This window comes from Sparassis crispa, assembly GCF_003851025.1.
Source record: "Sparassis crispa DNA, contig_000001F, whole genome shotgun sequence".
Classification (NCBI taxonomy): Eukaryota; Fungi; Basidiomycota; class Agaricomycetes; order Polyporales; family Sparassidaceae; genus Sparassis; species Sparassis crispa.
In genome coordinates, this window is record NW_020939748.1 from 3,098,941 (window position 1) to 3,116,034 (window position 17,094).

A 17,094-nucleotide genomic window follows, 5' to 3' on the forward strand; every position below is an offset into this window, starting at 1 on the left:
TGAGATGCACTCACAAGCGAAGAATGTCCCGGAGTCATTCAGGCTTCTCGTGCGAATAAACTTTTGCACGTTGGCCAGTTGTCTACAAGACGATCTCCGGGGACCTGAATATCGCACTGTGCAGGGAACAATGGCTAAGAGTCCGAACGCGACCTATCCTATCCTCTCAGATCCGTCGCGTCCTCGTAAACGACGGCCAGTCTACCGCCTTCAGACGTGCCACCGAGTCTGAACACAATCCTGATGGGTGATTTGTGTGGGTCTCGCGACCGATATCCGCCAGAGGAACAAGGGAGGGCCTGTAAAGGGCATTAATCATGCTAATCAAACAGTAATTACGCATGCAACCACCGAACGTACCTGCCGTGCGCACACTGAAACGGGAGGGCTGTCTCTGCAAGCTGGTGTACGAGGCGCATGCACTGCTCCAGGGTCAACGTATCGTTAAACATGATCGCACCTGGCATGGCAGATCATATCAGAGGAGTTGCGTGGACAAGGGGGGGGGTTCGGACGCACCTCTACAGGCTTTGGAGTTGATGAGCTCGAGGAGCGCGTGTGGACACCAGCGCAGTGCTCTCTGCCAAAGAAATTCCGAATTTTCGGCTGATGCAGAAGGCTGAATCGAGGGCATAGCTGGAGTTCCCTCCGTCTCCAGCTTGGCTAGGTAGCCTTTCACAAAGTCACGCAACTCCTCGCCCGCAAGCAGCTGACAGCAACGTCTCATGAGTTCAGAAAATAGGCAACGATATCAGAAATGAACAAGCGACACACCTTGTCGCCTACCACCTCTGGGATGCTCGCTACCATCACCTGCACATACCCAGGTCTACCACCTTCCATTTCATCCGCTTCTTTCCGAGGACCCAGCTCCGCCCGCTCCCTCACTTCCAGCATGTGCAAGTCGTGAAGCCCGACAAAATCTACACCCCATCTCCTGAAAGCAGTCCGCACTCCCTCCCTCTCAGTGAGCATCACCGCCTCATGGCGGGTCAAGAGCACGGGCAAGGGTGGCTCGAGCATCCGCGTCCTCACACCGGAGTGATCGTCGTCCTCCGGTGCAGACTTATGATGAAGGAATCCGAGACAGAGATCCTGCAAGAACCGTTCAACACGGATGCGCTCATCAGCCGCGTGCTGGTCGATGAGCACCAGCGCCCGCCCGCTCGTGCTCTCTACTTCGCCGTCATCGCCAATCACGCACGCGATGAATTTGCGGTCCACCTGCCCCAGTACTGTCGCCGCGTGTAACCCTGCCTTGCTGATCCTGCCGGGATACGTGGCGCCCTCCCGGAGACTTGGAAAGGTGCCATCACTGGATGGGCGGCACGCGTGGGGGTGCAGGTGCGGGCGTGTCATCGTGTCTGCAAAGGTGGAGGACAGATCGAGTGCGGAGATGACAGGTTCGGTGAGGACATATGTCTCGTTTGCCTGGGTTCGTAGCGTCAATATCATGTTCGAATAAGATTGATAATCATGCGGGAGAGCTCACACCAAGAGCGTCCCTGATCCACTCCGGGACTGGCGCAGTCTCGTCCTTGGTGCCGTTTGTCCGGCTCTCACAAACGCCCAGCGTACGGCGACCCGACGGTCGCCCTGGGACGTCTGACTGCGTGGACGAAGAAGATATTTGAGCGTTCAACGGGTACGAGTTCCCCGTGCGAGTATCGACCACGAACGACTCGCCGGTCGTCGGATCCGTCCACACTATCTCCGCACGAGGGTCGGTACCGTCGACTTGCACCTCGCTGCCCTGTAATTTGGTTCAGCTTCACTCGCGTAAATCCAGCGAGAAACGCACGGGGCGGATTATCAGTGGTGGACTGGCAGGGCGAGCGGATGGATTTCTGGAAGAGCCAGGTCTCATCCTGTCTGCTGTCGTAACATCCTCCTGTGGGATGAGCTTCCGCCTCTTTCGGGGCGAAGGCGACGGCGTGACCGTAGATGCGCTCGCGCGCGTGAGGAACCCGTGTCGAAGGAGGAATGCCTCGATGATGGAGCCGAGGAAGCGTGAAACTGCTTCGCTGTTCTGTTGACGCCAACGTATGAGGACACAAGAAAGGGAAGCAAGCGAAAGGTAAATGTACCTGTAGATGGACCGCGGATTTGGCTGGCTCGAGGCAGTTGTCGACGTCACGCTGAGGGACGATGAGGTCTAGGACGTATACGGGCCTTTTCTCGGTCTTGCGTGGTGAGCGCCGTGTCTCTGTACTCCGTCATCTAAGAACGAATGCGTTGGAACATTGTACAACTTACTGGAACGCGGAAGACCGGTCTCACCAGCCTCGTCGTATGCCTATATGTGATCAGGTACGGATGTGCTACTTTAGAAGATTAAAGAGATTGCCCACATACATGCTTCATGAATGAGCTCCGGGAGAACTCGTGGTCGATGACGCGGTGAAGATCACATGTTGAGAGTAGGTGGTGGTTAATATCTGTGAGGATGTTCTACAGCGGTCGAAAGGCTAATGCCGACGGCGAAAACGTACACAAAAATTGGTAAGCCTGAGGTATGAGCGTCAATAAGAATCAACATCTTGGAGTAATGGTGTACCTTGGAGTAAGCACCCTCAAGACTGATGAAGCCACGGAGTTTCATGTCCCCCAATGCTTCGTCAATCTCTTCGACGTGCTAACAAGCATATCAGTTTGACATGTGATGCGACGTGGTATGGAGGATTACCTGAGCCAAGGCGCGACCATACAAATGGCGGAACGTTGACAAAGTAGAAGCCGTCTAAAAGGGGCAGATCAGTACACTTCTATACTCGTCGGTCGCAGTTCGATGCCCACCTTCGGGACGGTCATTACCCGTCCTTTGTCACATCCCCCTTCCTTCGTCTTGTGTGCATTCTCCAACGAGAAGACGACCTGTGGGAACACGAGCGCGAACGCTTCGACGTCCTTCCGTATCAGCTCTAGCGTTCGGGAAGGCGACAGGTGCGAGAGCCGGCGGATTGGAAGCTGTTCTGCAGCGTGAGATATCCTGGTGTGTGCACAAGACCGGAGAATGGAGAGCGCACGTTGTAGAATGCGTCTCGCACGCTGACGACTGTGCCGGGTGATTCGCGACGCCATCTGACAGAGGGCCCGCTATATAGAGTTGCGCCGCCCTGGCATTCTGCGTGAGTAAATGACACATGTCGCACAGATGTTATTGTACTTTGAGGATGACCGACCAACTCTCTCTCGACCGCGCCGTCCGAGAAGATATTTCCAGGCAAGATAGATCTGCTGCAGAAGCCAACGCTGTACAACGACGGAGTAAGCACATAGGTCGTCTACGTATGATGGAAAGTACCTTCACCCCGAAATCCGAACGTTGAGACCTCGCCCAGTGAAGCAGGACTGTACGCCTTAGACGTACCTAGTATTACAAAAAAGATCAACGTCACCGGATGTTGATTGCATTGACCTCCGCTCACTATACCGTCCTGATTCAGCACCCCCTGCAAGGACGGCAAGTCCGTTCCTGCCGATGCCAAAGCCGTCATCGCGGACCCAACATCCCCAGTCTTCGCAGTCCACACCAATGTCTATATGTTGTGCGCCTGCATCCAAAGAGTTCTGGACAAGTTCTGAAATAATTTGAGAGAGAGATACGAGAATTTGCGTGGACCGAAGCCTAGATTGGGTGGCTGGAGAAAGATGTGCTATCCGGCGCGAGGATTCCAACGTATTCATAGAAGATAGCTGAGTTCTTACAAAAACACGACGACGGTGTATGTGTCTGAGCAGCACGAGCCAAAGCAAAGCTCATAGTCAAGAACCTAACCTTGAATCCAGTAAACCCTAACCTCCGTCCTAAATGACCCCCCGTCATGGTGCGCGCAAGCAATCCCTTTCATCATACACTTTGAGTTCTGCAGTGTGTATGATCGCCGTGGCTATGATCGTCTCCCCTCAGTGTGCACAGAGAAGCCGTGCATGTATATTGCAATGCGCTCTTCCCTTTCCTTGTGTGACGACGCCGACTTTCTCTTTGGGCCCGCAACCGTCGCGCAATCCTACGCGTTGTACTTTCGGCGAAGAAAAAATTAAGCACGAGGTCAGTCCATTAACTCGTATAGCTCGTACATTCAGCTACAGACAGATTTTCCATCCTCGAGGTATAAGCTGAAGCGTGACACGAGGCGTGGATACGCTCGCTAGCACTCAGAAAGCGCCCAAACGTGCTCTTCACTTTACTGCCATGGATGCCAGCCACCTGACTACACGAATGACCCAAATGGAACTTGCACAAAGTTCTCGGGGCAGGGATATACCTTCGCACGGACCTCCAATGTTTCATCCTGGTATGCCGCCCGAAGAATTGAAACGTCGCATGGACGACTACAAGGCGTGGATGGAAGAGGACAACCAAATTCCTCCGAGCCCATCGCTACCCATGGACCGTGAAGAGCTCCTTGGAATGCAAGCAGAAACGCGTGAATCTCAACGAGAATGGTTGCGAAACGGGAAGGTCGCCATGCGTATGACTGTCGTCGGTTTTCCCAAACACTCCAGTTCTACTGAGCTGCGCAAACTAGAAAGGAGTGGGTTCTGTAATACTGGAAAGTCGGCTTAATTTACTCAGTCGTTGTCCTCCCAGTCTCCTTAGCTGACATGCTTGTCCGAAAGACCCATCTGGTGAGTGATGACGTGTGGCATGGTTTCTATTTTGTCCATCTAGCAACCTCAGGGACGTTATCTACTGTGCCGCTCAATAGCCCTAAGTGGTATGTTCTATATCCCTCTGAAGAAGCAGTTGCTGAATGCGCTAAACAGTACGAGCTAGTGCCGTACAACTAGCTGTCGAGGATCCAGATGGAACAGCATACGGTCTGTCCATCTACAACTTCCCGACCATGTTCGACTGCCCTCCAAATTGTGCCGACGTGCTCTTCCCAATCGGTGTAATTTTTGCCATCCGCGAGCCTACATTCAAGCCGGCTGCTCAAGGGCGTTACCCGATTCTTCGCGTGGACTCTCCTACAGATATCGTCTTCATGGATCCCCAAGATGCCATTCTGGACGGAGTGTCATGGCGCTTCGATATCCGGCTTCCGGGCTCACCAGAATTGCCCACCACAGTCGATGGCTGGAAAGAGCGTGGAAATGTGCTCTTCAAAGATTCCCAATGGCTGCCTGCAGCAATTGCATATACGCATGGGCTCCAGCTGGACCCTGCCGCCCCCGTGCTTTACTCAAACCGCTCCGAGGCATATTTGCGGCTGCGATTCTACTCGGGCGCGCTGGCGGACGCACGCAGTGTGGCGCGCGTGCCCGGGGTATCGGATGCGCTGCTCGAGAAGGCCCTGGTCCGCGAGGCAAAGGCCGAGTACGCGCGTGAAAATTTCGAGGTCGCGCTGGCGAAGTTCGAGGAGTGGCAGTTTGCACACTCCGGGGACAACGCTGCGGCAGCAGAGATCGCGACCTGGATCACGCGCACGCGGCGTCGGCACGAGGAGAGTCGGACTGGTACCTATGACTGGGCGAAGTTCTTCGTGTCTTCGTTCAAACAGCCCCATCTTGACATTGCTGACTACCAGGGCTCGATAGAGGTACGAGCGATGGCAAATCGAGGTGGAGGTCGGGGCATTGTTGCAACCAAAGACATTGCCGTAGGAGAAGTACTGGTAAGGAGTACCCGGGAAGCTGTACGTCGGAACTGCGCGTGAGTTGACTAAGATTTTTCTGTAGCTTGTCTCAAAACCATTCGTTGCTATATACGACTCAGACCTCAGTGAGAAGGAGGTGACCATGAATGTGGACTTCCTGGCCGGCGTGAGCAGCGAGCCCACACGAAGCGCTGTTATAGCACGCGCTGTGGAAAAAATATACGGTAATCCTGATCTGCACGACCAGGTCTTCGATCTGTACTCGGGCGTGGACTACCCGGCAGCTCCGCCGTCATATCCTCCCGCAAAACCTACAGAACCCACCGTGGTCAACCCCCTCGAGCCCAACGTTAACATCGACATCTCGTGTCTCGAAGCGATCTGCACGTTCAATTGTTTCAACCCGTTCCCCATCCGGCCGTTCGACACGCCCGCTCCCGACGAGGACAGTCCGACAGGGCTTTACCTGCTCCCGTCGCTGTTCAACCACTCATGCCTGTCCAACGCCACATGGTGTTGCGTCGGCGACGCCTTAGTCGTCCGCGCGGCCGCAAACGTTACGGCGGGCACGGAGATCACGATCCCGTACACGAAAGAGGGATCATACCTGGAGCGCACGCGTGTGCTCGCGCAGCACATGGTGCTCCACTGTGATTGCTGGCTGTGCGAGGCTGACCGCAGGGACGGGGAGGACGCGCTCGAGGCGCGGCACGAGCTTATGGAGGAGATCATGCGTGATCGGAAGACATACTCGCATGCGGAGCTGCGCGTGCAGGAGCGGAAGGTGAACGCGACGTACGCGCGCACTCGGGGGGTCGTAAGGCCATCCCTTGCGTTCGTGCAGCACGCGAAGGCGGAGGCGCTACGGCGCACCCGCAGTGCGGCCGACTCGCGGAAGGCGATCGAGGAGGATATCAAGTCCCTCGAGAGCATGGGTTACGTGGTTCTGCCGCGGGCGCGCAAGGGGGGCGCGTTAACAGCTGACGGAAAGCCAGTGATGCCCATTGCGACCGACCAGGTGCCCTCGACGACGACGTTCGAGCGGCCCGTGATGACGATGGTTAGGATGGCTGAGCAGTTCCTCATCCTTAAGGATGATGTGAGCGCAACAAAGTGGCTAAATGGTGCTATGTGGAGTGAGTGATTGCCATTCTTCCTGAATCGTATTTTGCTTAGGGTGGCTCCTTAGTCATCGATATGTTGTTCGGTGGGAGCAAGGCTTTCTTCATGTTGATGGTAGGTCCGATGCTCCGGTCATTGGGTATGGACGACTTTGCGATGCGTGTCCTGTGAGTATGAGAGCTGTTGTCGTAGTCTACTGCGTGCAAAACTTCTCATTGCTATAGTACACACATACGTCTGACTATATTTAACATTTACGTGCACGAGTAACTACGCAACAAAATGATTGGAAGAACGATATCTATTTGCTCTTTGAGAAATTAACCCATCCAATCCAATGGCTTCCCGCTCCGGTGGTCCAACGCTTCTTTGAGGATGAGATGATGCCGAGCTAAGGTGAAGAATGAGGCGAAGTTCCGCGTGAACGTACGTGTAGTATGTGTTGATAGTGCCCAATTACTGAGTATATCAGGAAACTTTTGCTCCCGGAGTGCATCCACCGTCTGCGGAGACAAGGGGAATCCAAATGCACGCTGCACCGCCTCCAGATAGTGATCGCAAAGCTTGAATTGACCCTCTCCCGAGCCAATGAAGTAGTCATTGACCCAGCGATAGGGAATATGTCCATCAGGAAAGTATCGTTTGATAAGCTTTGTGACGCCACCGTAATATTGGCAGACCTTGGCCAAACGCCTCTTCAACTTCTCCACCCTCCACTTCTGAGCCGCATTTAAGAGGTTTTTAGCTGCACAATGGTGACTCAGAAATCGAGAATGCAACAGAGTATTAGCAACAATGTAGAGGTCTGAGAATCGACTCCGCGATAACTGAACGTCGTCCGGGGCCAATGGGACGGCGGACGCGTCGCAGATCATACGAACAAGATCGTCGAGCATTGTATGAAAGGATGGCTCGATATCTTTGTAGTTCTCGCGCCGAAACTGGGGTCGAGCCGGGAAACTCCTCTTCGATAGACTTCGTCGTGGATTTCGACTCCCCTTTGCGGGAGTACACGCCGAAGTGGGAAATGGATTGGTGTAGGTTGTTCATCCGCTTCTCCATGTTCACCCGGCAGCGCGAGAGCGGGGTGTAAAAGATGTCCGTCGCATAGGCTACTTCAGGATCGGTAATGGCACTAATGAGGTTCCGTGTGGCGAGCTCGTCCTCGAGAGTGGGAGGACCATTCTTCGCCAACACCAGGCTGAGATGTTCCCGTCTGTCAAAAGCCACGGCAACTACATCTCCGGGTTCTCCAGTGGTCAGACATATAGCGATAACGTCGAGGATAAGAATCTCGGATTTTGTCCTTGAATAGCGGATTTCGCTGTTGCTGCGAACCTTGGCGCCCTTTGAGGGTAGGTCAAGAATGGAGTAGCTGAGCTCCTGTAAGAGCTGCAACTTCTCAGAGAGGCTCGTCTGGTCAGAGATGATTTGAGAGGTCATCAGTGACTGGCAAATGATGAAATTCTTTGCGCGGAGAGTAAACTGAATTTACTGTAAGTGAAAGCGGCCCTGACGCACATTTGCATTGCTTGTTTATCAATCCTCAGAACAGTTACATCGTAAGTCTACGAGAGTGCCATGATGGCCTTGATGATGGCCCAATATCATTCATTCCAATTTCCTACAAACAACAACGAGCGCTAATGAGCAGAAATCACGATCACGTGTACATGAAGCCCGTCTAGCTCTCATGATCAGAGTCAGAGCAGCTTCAGCTCTTGCAGGACTTCCTGTTACGCGGATCTTGATATGCACTACAAATGCACCAGGCTAGATCCGCGATTCTAGGATAAAGTCGAAGCTGCGCGTCCTAGATGCTAATATTGCTATACTGACTGTAGCTACAGGAGAGCGGGCCCTGCGATGCAGTTACAGCGGCTTTTGACAGACACGAACGTCTGAGCCTGGTACCGGCCAAGAACGGTCCTCCCACTCTCGAGAACGAGCTCGCCACACGGAACCTCATAATGCTATCACAATCCTGGAGTCACCAATGCGACGGACATCTTTCACATCCTGTTCTCGTATTGCCCTACACCGATATTTCCCACTTCGACCTCGATTCAGCTTTGCCGGAGTACTAACCCAAGAGGAGGTTCCCGCATCGACTCGATTTCGCAGATGGAGATACGGAGACATCGAGCCACCACTTCATACAACGATCAACGGTCTTATTCGTGGGACTCTCTACGCATCTGCTGTCCGTTAGACCCGGATCATATTCAGTTATCACGGAATCGATACGCAGTGTTCTATTGTTTTGCTGATCCCTTCAGTAGATACGCAGTGCTCTATCGTTTCGCTGATCCCCTCCAGCGGTCTCGGGCCACTTCTGTTCCGATGAAAACTTCAATGTGGCTCGAAAGAGGAGGGCGGAGAAGTTGAAGAAGTGTTTAACCAAGGTCCACCAATATTTCAGTAACGTCACCAACCTTATCCGCACAGCTAAGCGATACTTCCTCTATGGACATATTCGCTACCGCTGGGTCAATTACCACTTTATTGACCCGGGAGAGGGTCAACTCGTACCTGGGGGCGGTGCAGCGTGAATTTGGGTTGCAGTCTTCTCTGTATACAGAGGCTGTGGATGTACTGGCGGCAAAGTTTCCTGATATGCTTGGTAAGTGGCAGGGCAACGCATTCTCGCCAAAATTGGTACCATTCTCCATCTCAGACCCCCGCCCCCAGATGACAGTTAGACGAGTGGGCCAACAAGCTATTGGGTGCAGCAAACGGAGTTGCCTCTGGTGCACCTTGTGGATTGACAGATAACAATACCAGGCTCGGAGCAAAATGGCTAACAAGTGGATCTAATGGTAAACCGTATGCAATTATGCAACATGGGCACTCCCCTGCCTGTCGTTCGTGCAAGCCCGTGCAGGAGACACGTGGAGTGTCGTTGATACAGCTATCCTCCGTGGCGTTTTCAAACAGCTTGACGGATACTCTATCATGGCTTTTCTGGGTTTCGAGTAAGAAGAGTTCAGATTGGGAGAAGGAGCTCGAGGAAGGATTCCTAGACGAAGTGTACACGCTTGGCGTTGAGCCTGGGGTTTAATATGTCAGTCGTTGCGGCAGTACTTGGATTGCTTCGGAACATTAGGGGGAGTCAAAGTTGGCGATTCTGGGGTGATTCAGAGTTTCTCCGAGCACCGATTCTGACGACGATTTTGCATCCAGAATCGACTCAGAATCAGAATCGGACGTGAATCGCGTCGAATCGTCGAATCGCCTCTGGAGGCGCTTCTACCTCAGAATCGCCGATTCTCGCACCTCGATTCTTGTTCCTTTGTATCTACTACTACAAAATTTGTAATCATTAGAAACAACTACTTATCCTCCATAGAAATCATAATAGATTCGTGCTCTGGTGATAATACATGGGCTGTGACCTTATTTTCGATAATTTTCCACATAATTCTCGGTACTTTCTGATTCAGCGGTTCCACGCCTTCCTTACTGTTCACTCATATTAACAGCATACACTGGGGGCAAAAGTGGATGTTCTGCCTTGGAACAGTGTCTGAACATCCAAGGAACAGATTACGTTTTTGGACATGTCACATGTTCTGAACATGATAAGGAACATCCAATATGTCTTGCACAATGTTCCATTGGAGAGCATGCTGGAGACATGTTGCATGTACCATTCTGGAACATATAATATGTCTCACACAATGTCTCATTGGAGAATGTCCTGCAGACTTGCTGCATGTTTCATTTTGGAACATTTATCATTTTGCTACTATATTCTGGGCTTGTCTCTTGGTGCAATATGCTCTGTATAATAAGGATTTCCCATGGCCAAACACATTACATTTCTGGCCACCGTTAATCTTCAGAACATTGTGAGAAGATGTTAAGTGCTCCTACTCCAAACATACAAGATGTCCTGGGCACCAAGAACATCTGCAGTACATGTATGATACATACTAAAATTATACTAAAATTATACATGTACTGCAAATGTTCTTGGTGCCCAGGACATCTTGTATGTTTGGAGTAGGAGCACTTAACATCTTCTCACAATGTTCTGAAGATTAACGGTGGCCAGAAATGTAATGTGTTTGGCCATGGGAAATCCTTATTATACAGAGCATATTGCACCAAGAGACAAGCCCAGAATATAGTAGCAAAATGATACATGTTCCAGAATGAAACATGCAGCAAGTCTGCAGGACATTCTCCAATGAGACATTGTGTGAGACATATTATATGTTCCAGAATGGTACATGCAACATGTCTCCAGCATGCTCTCCAATGGAACATTGTGCAAGACATATTGGATGTTCCTTATCATGTTCAGAACATGTGACATGTCCAAAAACGTAATCTGTTCCTTGGATGTTCAGACACTGTTCCAAGGCAGAACATCCACTTTCGCCTCCAGTGATAGGGTGATAGCTTGTTGCACCCCTTAATAAAGAAGCTATGTCTGTCTATTTCCTCGACAGTACAGCACAGCAAAATCCTCGCTGGGATCAGCACAAAATCGCGAGAAACACCTGCGAGGAATTGGGGTGGTCAAAATTGATAGGATTTTCACACGATTCAGTTCACCGAAATCGACTCAGAATCGCCACCAGAATCGTTCACAGAATCGTCAACTCTGACTACCCCTATTAGGGGGAGTCAAAGTTGGCGATTCTGGGGTGATTCAGAGTTTCTCCGAGCACCGATTCTGACGACGATTTTGCATCCAGAATCGACTCAGAATCAGAATCGGATGTGAATCGCATCGAATCGTCGAATCGCCTCTGGAGGCGCTTCTACCTCAGAATCGCCGATTCTCGCACCTCGATTCTTGTTCCTTTGTATCTACTACTACAAAATTTGTAATCATTAGAAACAACTACTTATCCTCCATAGAATCCATAATAGATTCGTGCTCTGGTGATAATATATGGGCTGTGACCTTATTTTCGATAATTTTCCACATAATTCTCGGTACTTTCTGATTCAGAGGTTCCACGCCTTCCTTACTGTTCACTCATATTAACAGCATAGGGTGATAGCTTGTTGCACCCCTTAATAAAGAAGCTATGTCTGTCTATTTTCTCGACAGTACAGCACAGCAAAATCCTCGCCGGGATCAGCACAAAATCGCGAGAAACACCTGCGAGGAATTGGGGTGGTCAAAATTGATAGGATTTTCACACGATTCAGTTCACCGAAATCGACTCAGAATCGCCACCAGAATCGTTCACAGAATCGTCAACTCTGACTACCCCTATTGATCAGCAGTTCAGTCAGTAGAGTTGCTGAAAACAATCTCACACAAAGCCAGATTAATTGTGATTTAGTGTACATACCAAAACACGTAGGATTTGTTCCGTGCCTCTCCTAATACGCTGCCACTGAGTCTGGCCCTTCGCTCGCTACGTTGCTGTAGTTGTGCAAACAGTTGATCAAAAAAGCGTGTTGTACAGCGGCTCGTGAATAACCTTGACTTATGGAGAAGACGTGGAAGGTTGAGTGACAGGGACTTTCCAACACTTACCTCAGGAGGTAGATCTCCTGGCACAATCCGTGCAAGGCTCCGCAAATGATCCGACTAAATTCCAACGCCGAGACACAGGATGCGGTGGTAACTTGTATCCACAAACTGCATAGCAGCTGCGTCGAAAACGTGTATTCAGTGTAATTGATTGCACAGCAAATATTGAGATATGTTTACCCTATCTAGCATGGTCCATCGGTATCTGAGTGACTGTCCCATCCTACTCACTTCGTTGTATACGGCAGGCACATCCAATTAATGGCCCAACCCAGGCCCCTCAATCCATTTAGTCACATTTAACCACGGGGCAACGGCCATAAGGTCATCAAACGTCAAAGACGCGTACTGACTCCGTCCCGAACCGACTACGAGGTCGAAGTCCACAGGAGATGCACCAAATTGAGTTTCTTTCGTGTGAGGGCCGAGGAGTTGGGCGGTGAGCCTACAAGAATCGTCGTCAGCAGTGCATTCCTCTCGGTCAATATGAGTCGAACATCATGCTCCCCACCCACTGCAAACACTTCTCTTCCAGCTCTTCCGTGTCAACCCATCGCACATCTTCACCTCCAGGGGTGTGGAACGGATAATTCTCGTGAGACGGAGATGGGTGAGGATAGGCCAGTCGCCTATATGTCTGATTTAATGTACCTGACAGAGTCATTGCGTCAGCTGCCGCTGGTGCATTCCAACCACCAGCACATACCAGAAGACTGGGAGCTCGACGGTGAGACAGAAGCACCGTCCACCTCTTCCTCCTTCTCTATGCCTGGAGGGTGCAGGAGTTCCCGCGCATTTGGATTAACGAAGAGTGACGTCGTAGTATGGTTCAGGACTCCAATCGCAAGGATTCGTACGTCTGCAAATTCTACCAGGACCTGTCAATAGTTGTGGTTAGATAAGACGTATTTCGCAAATAAAGGGAAGAAACGACCGACCCTGACTCTTGTGTCCAGATGCATCAAGTTACTCTGCACTCTGCGCCAAAATGAGGCCTCCATCCGCCCAAGAGCAAAGCTAAACTCACTTCAGTTGGTCGGAGATGGTCAGCACGTTAAAATTGCGGGACGAGCCTGCTAGCTGGTTGGCCGTTCCATTCCGATTGAGGACAATATAACTGAGAAGGACTCAGCACAAGTTGACGTACGAAAATCACAACCGTACTTTGTCCAAGCTTCGTCCGTGGTACACGAAGAATGACTGCGGTGCCATACACGGTGCAACATCCTACCAAAGAGGACATGAGTGACACGATAATATGAGGACACAGCGTAAGACGGACTTCACGAATGCCTCCCTCCACGTGCAGTCCTTCTTCACCTTCGCCCAACCAGGCAGAAATCGCCTTCGGAAACACAGCTCCCACTCACTTTCTCTCAGATTAGGGAGTGTGGCGTCAAAGAGAAGGAAAGGCGCCCTGGCGATACTCAGGATTTCTACGAAATTCAGGCGCGGAACCACCGAGCGTACACTCAAGTGTTTGAGACAGGGCTCATAGGAGCCATCCGGATTGCGAAGTGTACGCAAGATAGGCCCTCGCCACGGATTGAGGGACGTGTCCGAGGAGACGGCATGTAGACGGCGCGATAGGTACGCGGCTATCACGAGCGAAGTGAGATCGAGTTCAGTTAGAATGTCAGCGATGAGTTCAACAGGGAGAGACTCGAAAACGCTTGGCATATCGACTGGGACGTCGTCGTACAGAAGGATATGGTGGAGGGAGATATGTAAGACAAAGACCACGCCCTCCACAGTATATAGGGCGGCGCTCAGGGACTGTCTTCTTGAACAGCTTTCAGTGGTGAGGCTGAGGACAGCCTCGGGAATAATGGCGGACACGGAGCGCTGAGATCACCTGACCTACATGCTTCAGAATCATCACTCCGCTGAGTCGCCTAGTGACTAAGATTGTAAAAGTACTGTAGCCTCTTGAATCAATGGTAGCGGAAGGAATAGCAATTCCTGTAGTGCGCCCCAGGAAAATCGGGACTGCAAGAGTGTATTTGGCTAGTGCAACACCTCAATGTCTCCAACAGTATTTGATACAGCCAAGAAAAATCCAAAAAAAAATAGTCTATAGCGTTCTATATATACACTACAGCACTGTGTGCCCGGAAGTTGGTGAAAAGCCCGAACTTCGTTCACTAGATATCTTCGGAGGTATTACTACTTTACATATGGAATGTCACTAGGTTTTCGAGGGTCTACTATCTTGTTTCACCAATTTTCTCGGTGAGCGAAAGCGGTAAAAATCACCCAGAAAATGTCCGATTTCACTACCTTGCGTCGAAAGGCGAGTCGTGAGAACCCGGTTGTTTATTGTTGATTTCTACTAGGTTCCGCTCAATCACTGAATTCACTACCAGAAACATTGAATATAGATTCAATTCCAGTACATATATACAGATCTAGAGTTCCGGTAATATATAGCAATGAACACATACATCCTACGCTCCCTCGTAATTTGTGAAACAACGTCTGCCTAAAACCACGTCCGCCTAAAACCATGTCTGCCTAAAACCATGTCCGCCTAAAACCGCGCTCTGCGCTGCACAACAGAGCCGTCTGCTGGGACTGGCATAGGATGACATCAGAATACCGTAGCAAGGCCGGGAGGTCACTCGTTGCGTCAAAATTTGCACATACCTGTCTGTTGTTTGCCATGGTAAGGATTGAACCTTCCCCAGAGAGCAAGCCATGGAGCCCAGCAGACGAGACAACACCAGAGATCAATTTGACTAAGCCAGTCCAGATTAGCTGGCCCGAGCAGAGCGCTGGAAACATCTGGAAAAATCCCCTCAGATATGTAAGCTACATTAACAAGTGCCCGATTTGTAGCACTCTGTAGCACCATGTAGCATACATATTTGGGGGTTGGCGATGTAGCCAAAGTGATTTTTCCAGATGAAGTGCAAAGCTAGAGACAGTGTTGAGCGATGCCAGCGCACGACGAAGCTCGACGACGCCATGTTGAAACTTGAACATTTAGGGCAGGGTTGATTGGACTTGGTAGTTTAACGCAACAGAAAATCACCAACAAGTAGGTGGTGAATTCCCGAACCGTTTCGACGCGGATCGTCGTTGGTGAATTTCACTACCATTCTCGGTGGATCAGAAATCAGGGGAAATCACATCCAAATCACTATCCACTAATTAATGCCGAAGTTTATTGGTGAAAGGCGGTTTTCACCGAATAAGTTCAGACAGTTCACCACTTCTCAGGCACACAGTGCAGACGCTGTGTAAGATGCCGCAGACAGTCGGGCAAGACGTCGAGGGGCAGGTCCAGAACTCACTGCTGAGGCTGAGGCTCAACAAACTGCACTGGAGGAGCAGTACACTCTTCAGCCTGCCCCATCCAGCTCCTGCTTTAGTTTTCCCCATACCGAGGATAAGAATGAGGAATTCTATTATCCTGCATCAACATCTCCTGGTTGCCAATACGCTTCGGGGTCCAGTATTGGCGAGCCAATGCTTTATCCGCAAAGTGACTCGGATTTCTCGTTGCAGACATGTCACCTGATTTGACTCTTTCCAGTGAGTCCGCCATCATCTGAGCTCATTAGAATATGGGATTCCTGATGTGCATCCCTACAATTTGTTCATCTCGTTTGAGCTTGTACCAGTTTCTGTAGATGCTGGTTATCCTGGTGGAAGTGCAGAACAATCGGTGAGCCCCGATGATGTGCCACGATAATAACAAAGTATGGCACTTCTGGACAGGGGGTTGGCTGGTACATTGGCCAAGCTGCTGGTGAAGGCCATTGCAGTTGATTCTTCACCTCCACTGGAAGAACAATTAGGTTTGACCCCCAGCACTACCACTTCGATGATGGTGGGACACAGTTTGGTTCAATATGCTCTTCTCCAGCATCATGTCATGCTTCTTAAGGTGCTCAACAAATTGCCTTTGGCATTGATATCTACAATGTAAATGTCAGTGAATGCAAGACTTGCAGTTTAGTAGAGAGGATGACCTGGTTGAGCAAAGAGTGCACATGAATTGGCTCCCATCATGTTGGTGAACTTCTCTTATGTGCCGCTTCCACGTCTGCTCGCTCTTGTAATCCTTGCCATACAAAGGGCAGTAATGTGGTCTTTCATTGGAACTGAGGGAGCAGAAGTCAGACATTGTTGATGGGCAGAATGAAGTACAAAGGCCTTTAGGAGATTGATGCTCACTGGGTCTTCCCGTGCATCTTTAATGCATCAGGTAGCAAGAAGCCCTTCTGGCAGCCCTCAGCCTCACAGAAGAAATTCCTAAAGCAATGTCAGGCAGATGTTCGATGTCGCGACCACCAACACCCTCACTTTATTTTGTCGTGTACTGCCAGTTTGTGCCGCCGAATGTCATCACGGTGGCCAAAGGTTTTGTGACAATTGTCACATTTGTACACTCCCTCTGTAGCCTGTATGAACAATGAGTACCTGGCAATCCCATGCTACAAGCCACTCACCTTACGATGCGACACCTGAATTTGGGGCATGGTGTGACAACAGAACTGACTTCTGAATAGGATGTCCCGAAAGATGAGGCAGTTAGAAAGCCGGGAAGAAGGCAGAAATAAGAGTCCCTTGCCAACTTGTATGACAAAGGCCACGGAGATACGATGGAGCGCAGATCTGGATAGCACACCACCATCGCAGCAGAATGTCGACCGGTCTGAAGAGGTGCGAGCTGCCATTCTCGGAAGTAACAGCACTGGTGGTCCATATCAGGTCAACGCAAACTGTGGATTGACATGACTCGTACCAACGGCTTGACTCCGAAAATGTGTTCCCTTGTACCTCGAGGGGCCTGATGGGAGCGGAAGATGATGCATACTCTCCGACGTAGACGGCACGGCTGTATCTCAGTTGGGATTGGAC

At 50.7% G+C, this 17,094-nt stretch overlaps 5 protein-coding genes across 5 annotated transcripts; 2 read left to right on the forward strand and 3 right to left on the reverse strand.

Annotated features, from left to right (window-relative positions):
• Positions 1-166: 166 nt before the first annotated feature.
• On the reverse strand, positions 167-3,687 carry SCP_0211000 (hypothetical protein; the record flags this gene model as incomplete). Its single annotated transcript, XM_027755010.1, has 17 exons — positions 167-299; positions 361-460; positions 520-709; positions 775-1,431; positions 1,493-1,753; positions 1,802-2,029; positions 2,088-2,206; positions 2,257-2,296; positions 2,356-2,438; positions 2,493-2,508; positions 2,558-2,635; positions 2,687-2,740; positions 2,797-2,967; positions 3,027-3,116; positions 3,167-3,252; positions 3,305-3,370; positions 3,429-3,687. The coding sequence occupies 17 exons, from the start codon at positions 3,685-3,687 to the stop codon at positions 167-169; spliced, it is 2,631 nt and encodes an 876-aa protein (XP_027610811.1).
• Positions 3,688-4,195: 508 nt separating this feature from the next.
• On the forward strand, positions 4,196-6,896 carry SCP_0211010 (predicted protein; the record flags this gene model as incomplete). Its single annotated transcript, XM_027755011.1, has 6 exons — positions 4,196-4,538; positions 4,595-4,632; positions 4,685-4,721; positions 4,771-5,621; positions 5,686-6,739; positions 6,793-6,896. 6 exons carry the CDS (start codon positions 4,196-4,198, stop codon positions 6,894-6,896), a joined length of 2,427 nt encoding a protein of 808 aa, XP_027610812.1.
• A 149-nt stretch (positions 6,897-7,045) lies between these two features.
• SCP_0211020 (hypothetical protein) lies at positions 7,046-8,168 on the reverse strand (the record flags this gene model as incomplete). Its single annotated transcript, XM_027755012.1, has 2 exons — positions 7,046-7,470; positions 7,607-8,168. The coding sequence occupies 2 exons, from the start codon at positions 8,166-8,168 to the stop codon at positions 7,046-7,048; spliced, it is 987 nt and encodes a 328-aa protein (XP_027610813.1).
• A 1,393-nt stretch (positions 8,169-9,561) lies between these two features.
• SCP_0211030 (hypothetical protein) lies at positions 9,562-9,786 on the forward strand (the record flags this gene model as incomplete). Its single annotated transcript, XM_027755013.1, has 1 exon — positions 9,562-9,786. One exon carries the CDS (start codon positions 9,562-9,564, stop codon positions 9,784-9,786), a length of 225 nt encoding a protein of 74 aa, XP_027610814.1.
• A 2,697-nt stretch (positions 9,787-12,483) lies between these two features.
• On the reverse strand, positions 12,484-13,905 carry SCP_0211040 (hypothetical protein; the record flags this gene model as incomplete). Its single annotated transcript, XM_027755014.1, has 7 exons — positions 12,484-12,670; positions 12,723-12,876; positions 12,932-13,103; positions 13,164-13,203; positions 13,253-13,342; positions 13,390-13,452; positions 13,508-13,905. 7 exons carry the CDS (start codon positions 13,903-13,905, stop codon positions 12,484-12,486), a joined length of 1,104 nt encoding a protein of 367 aa, XP_027610815.1.
• Between the last annotated feature and the right edge of the window lie 3,189 nt (positions 13,906-17,094).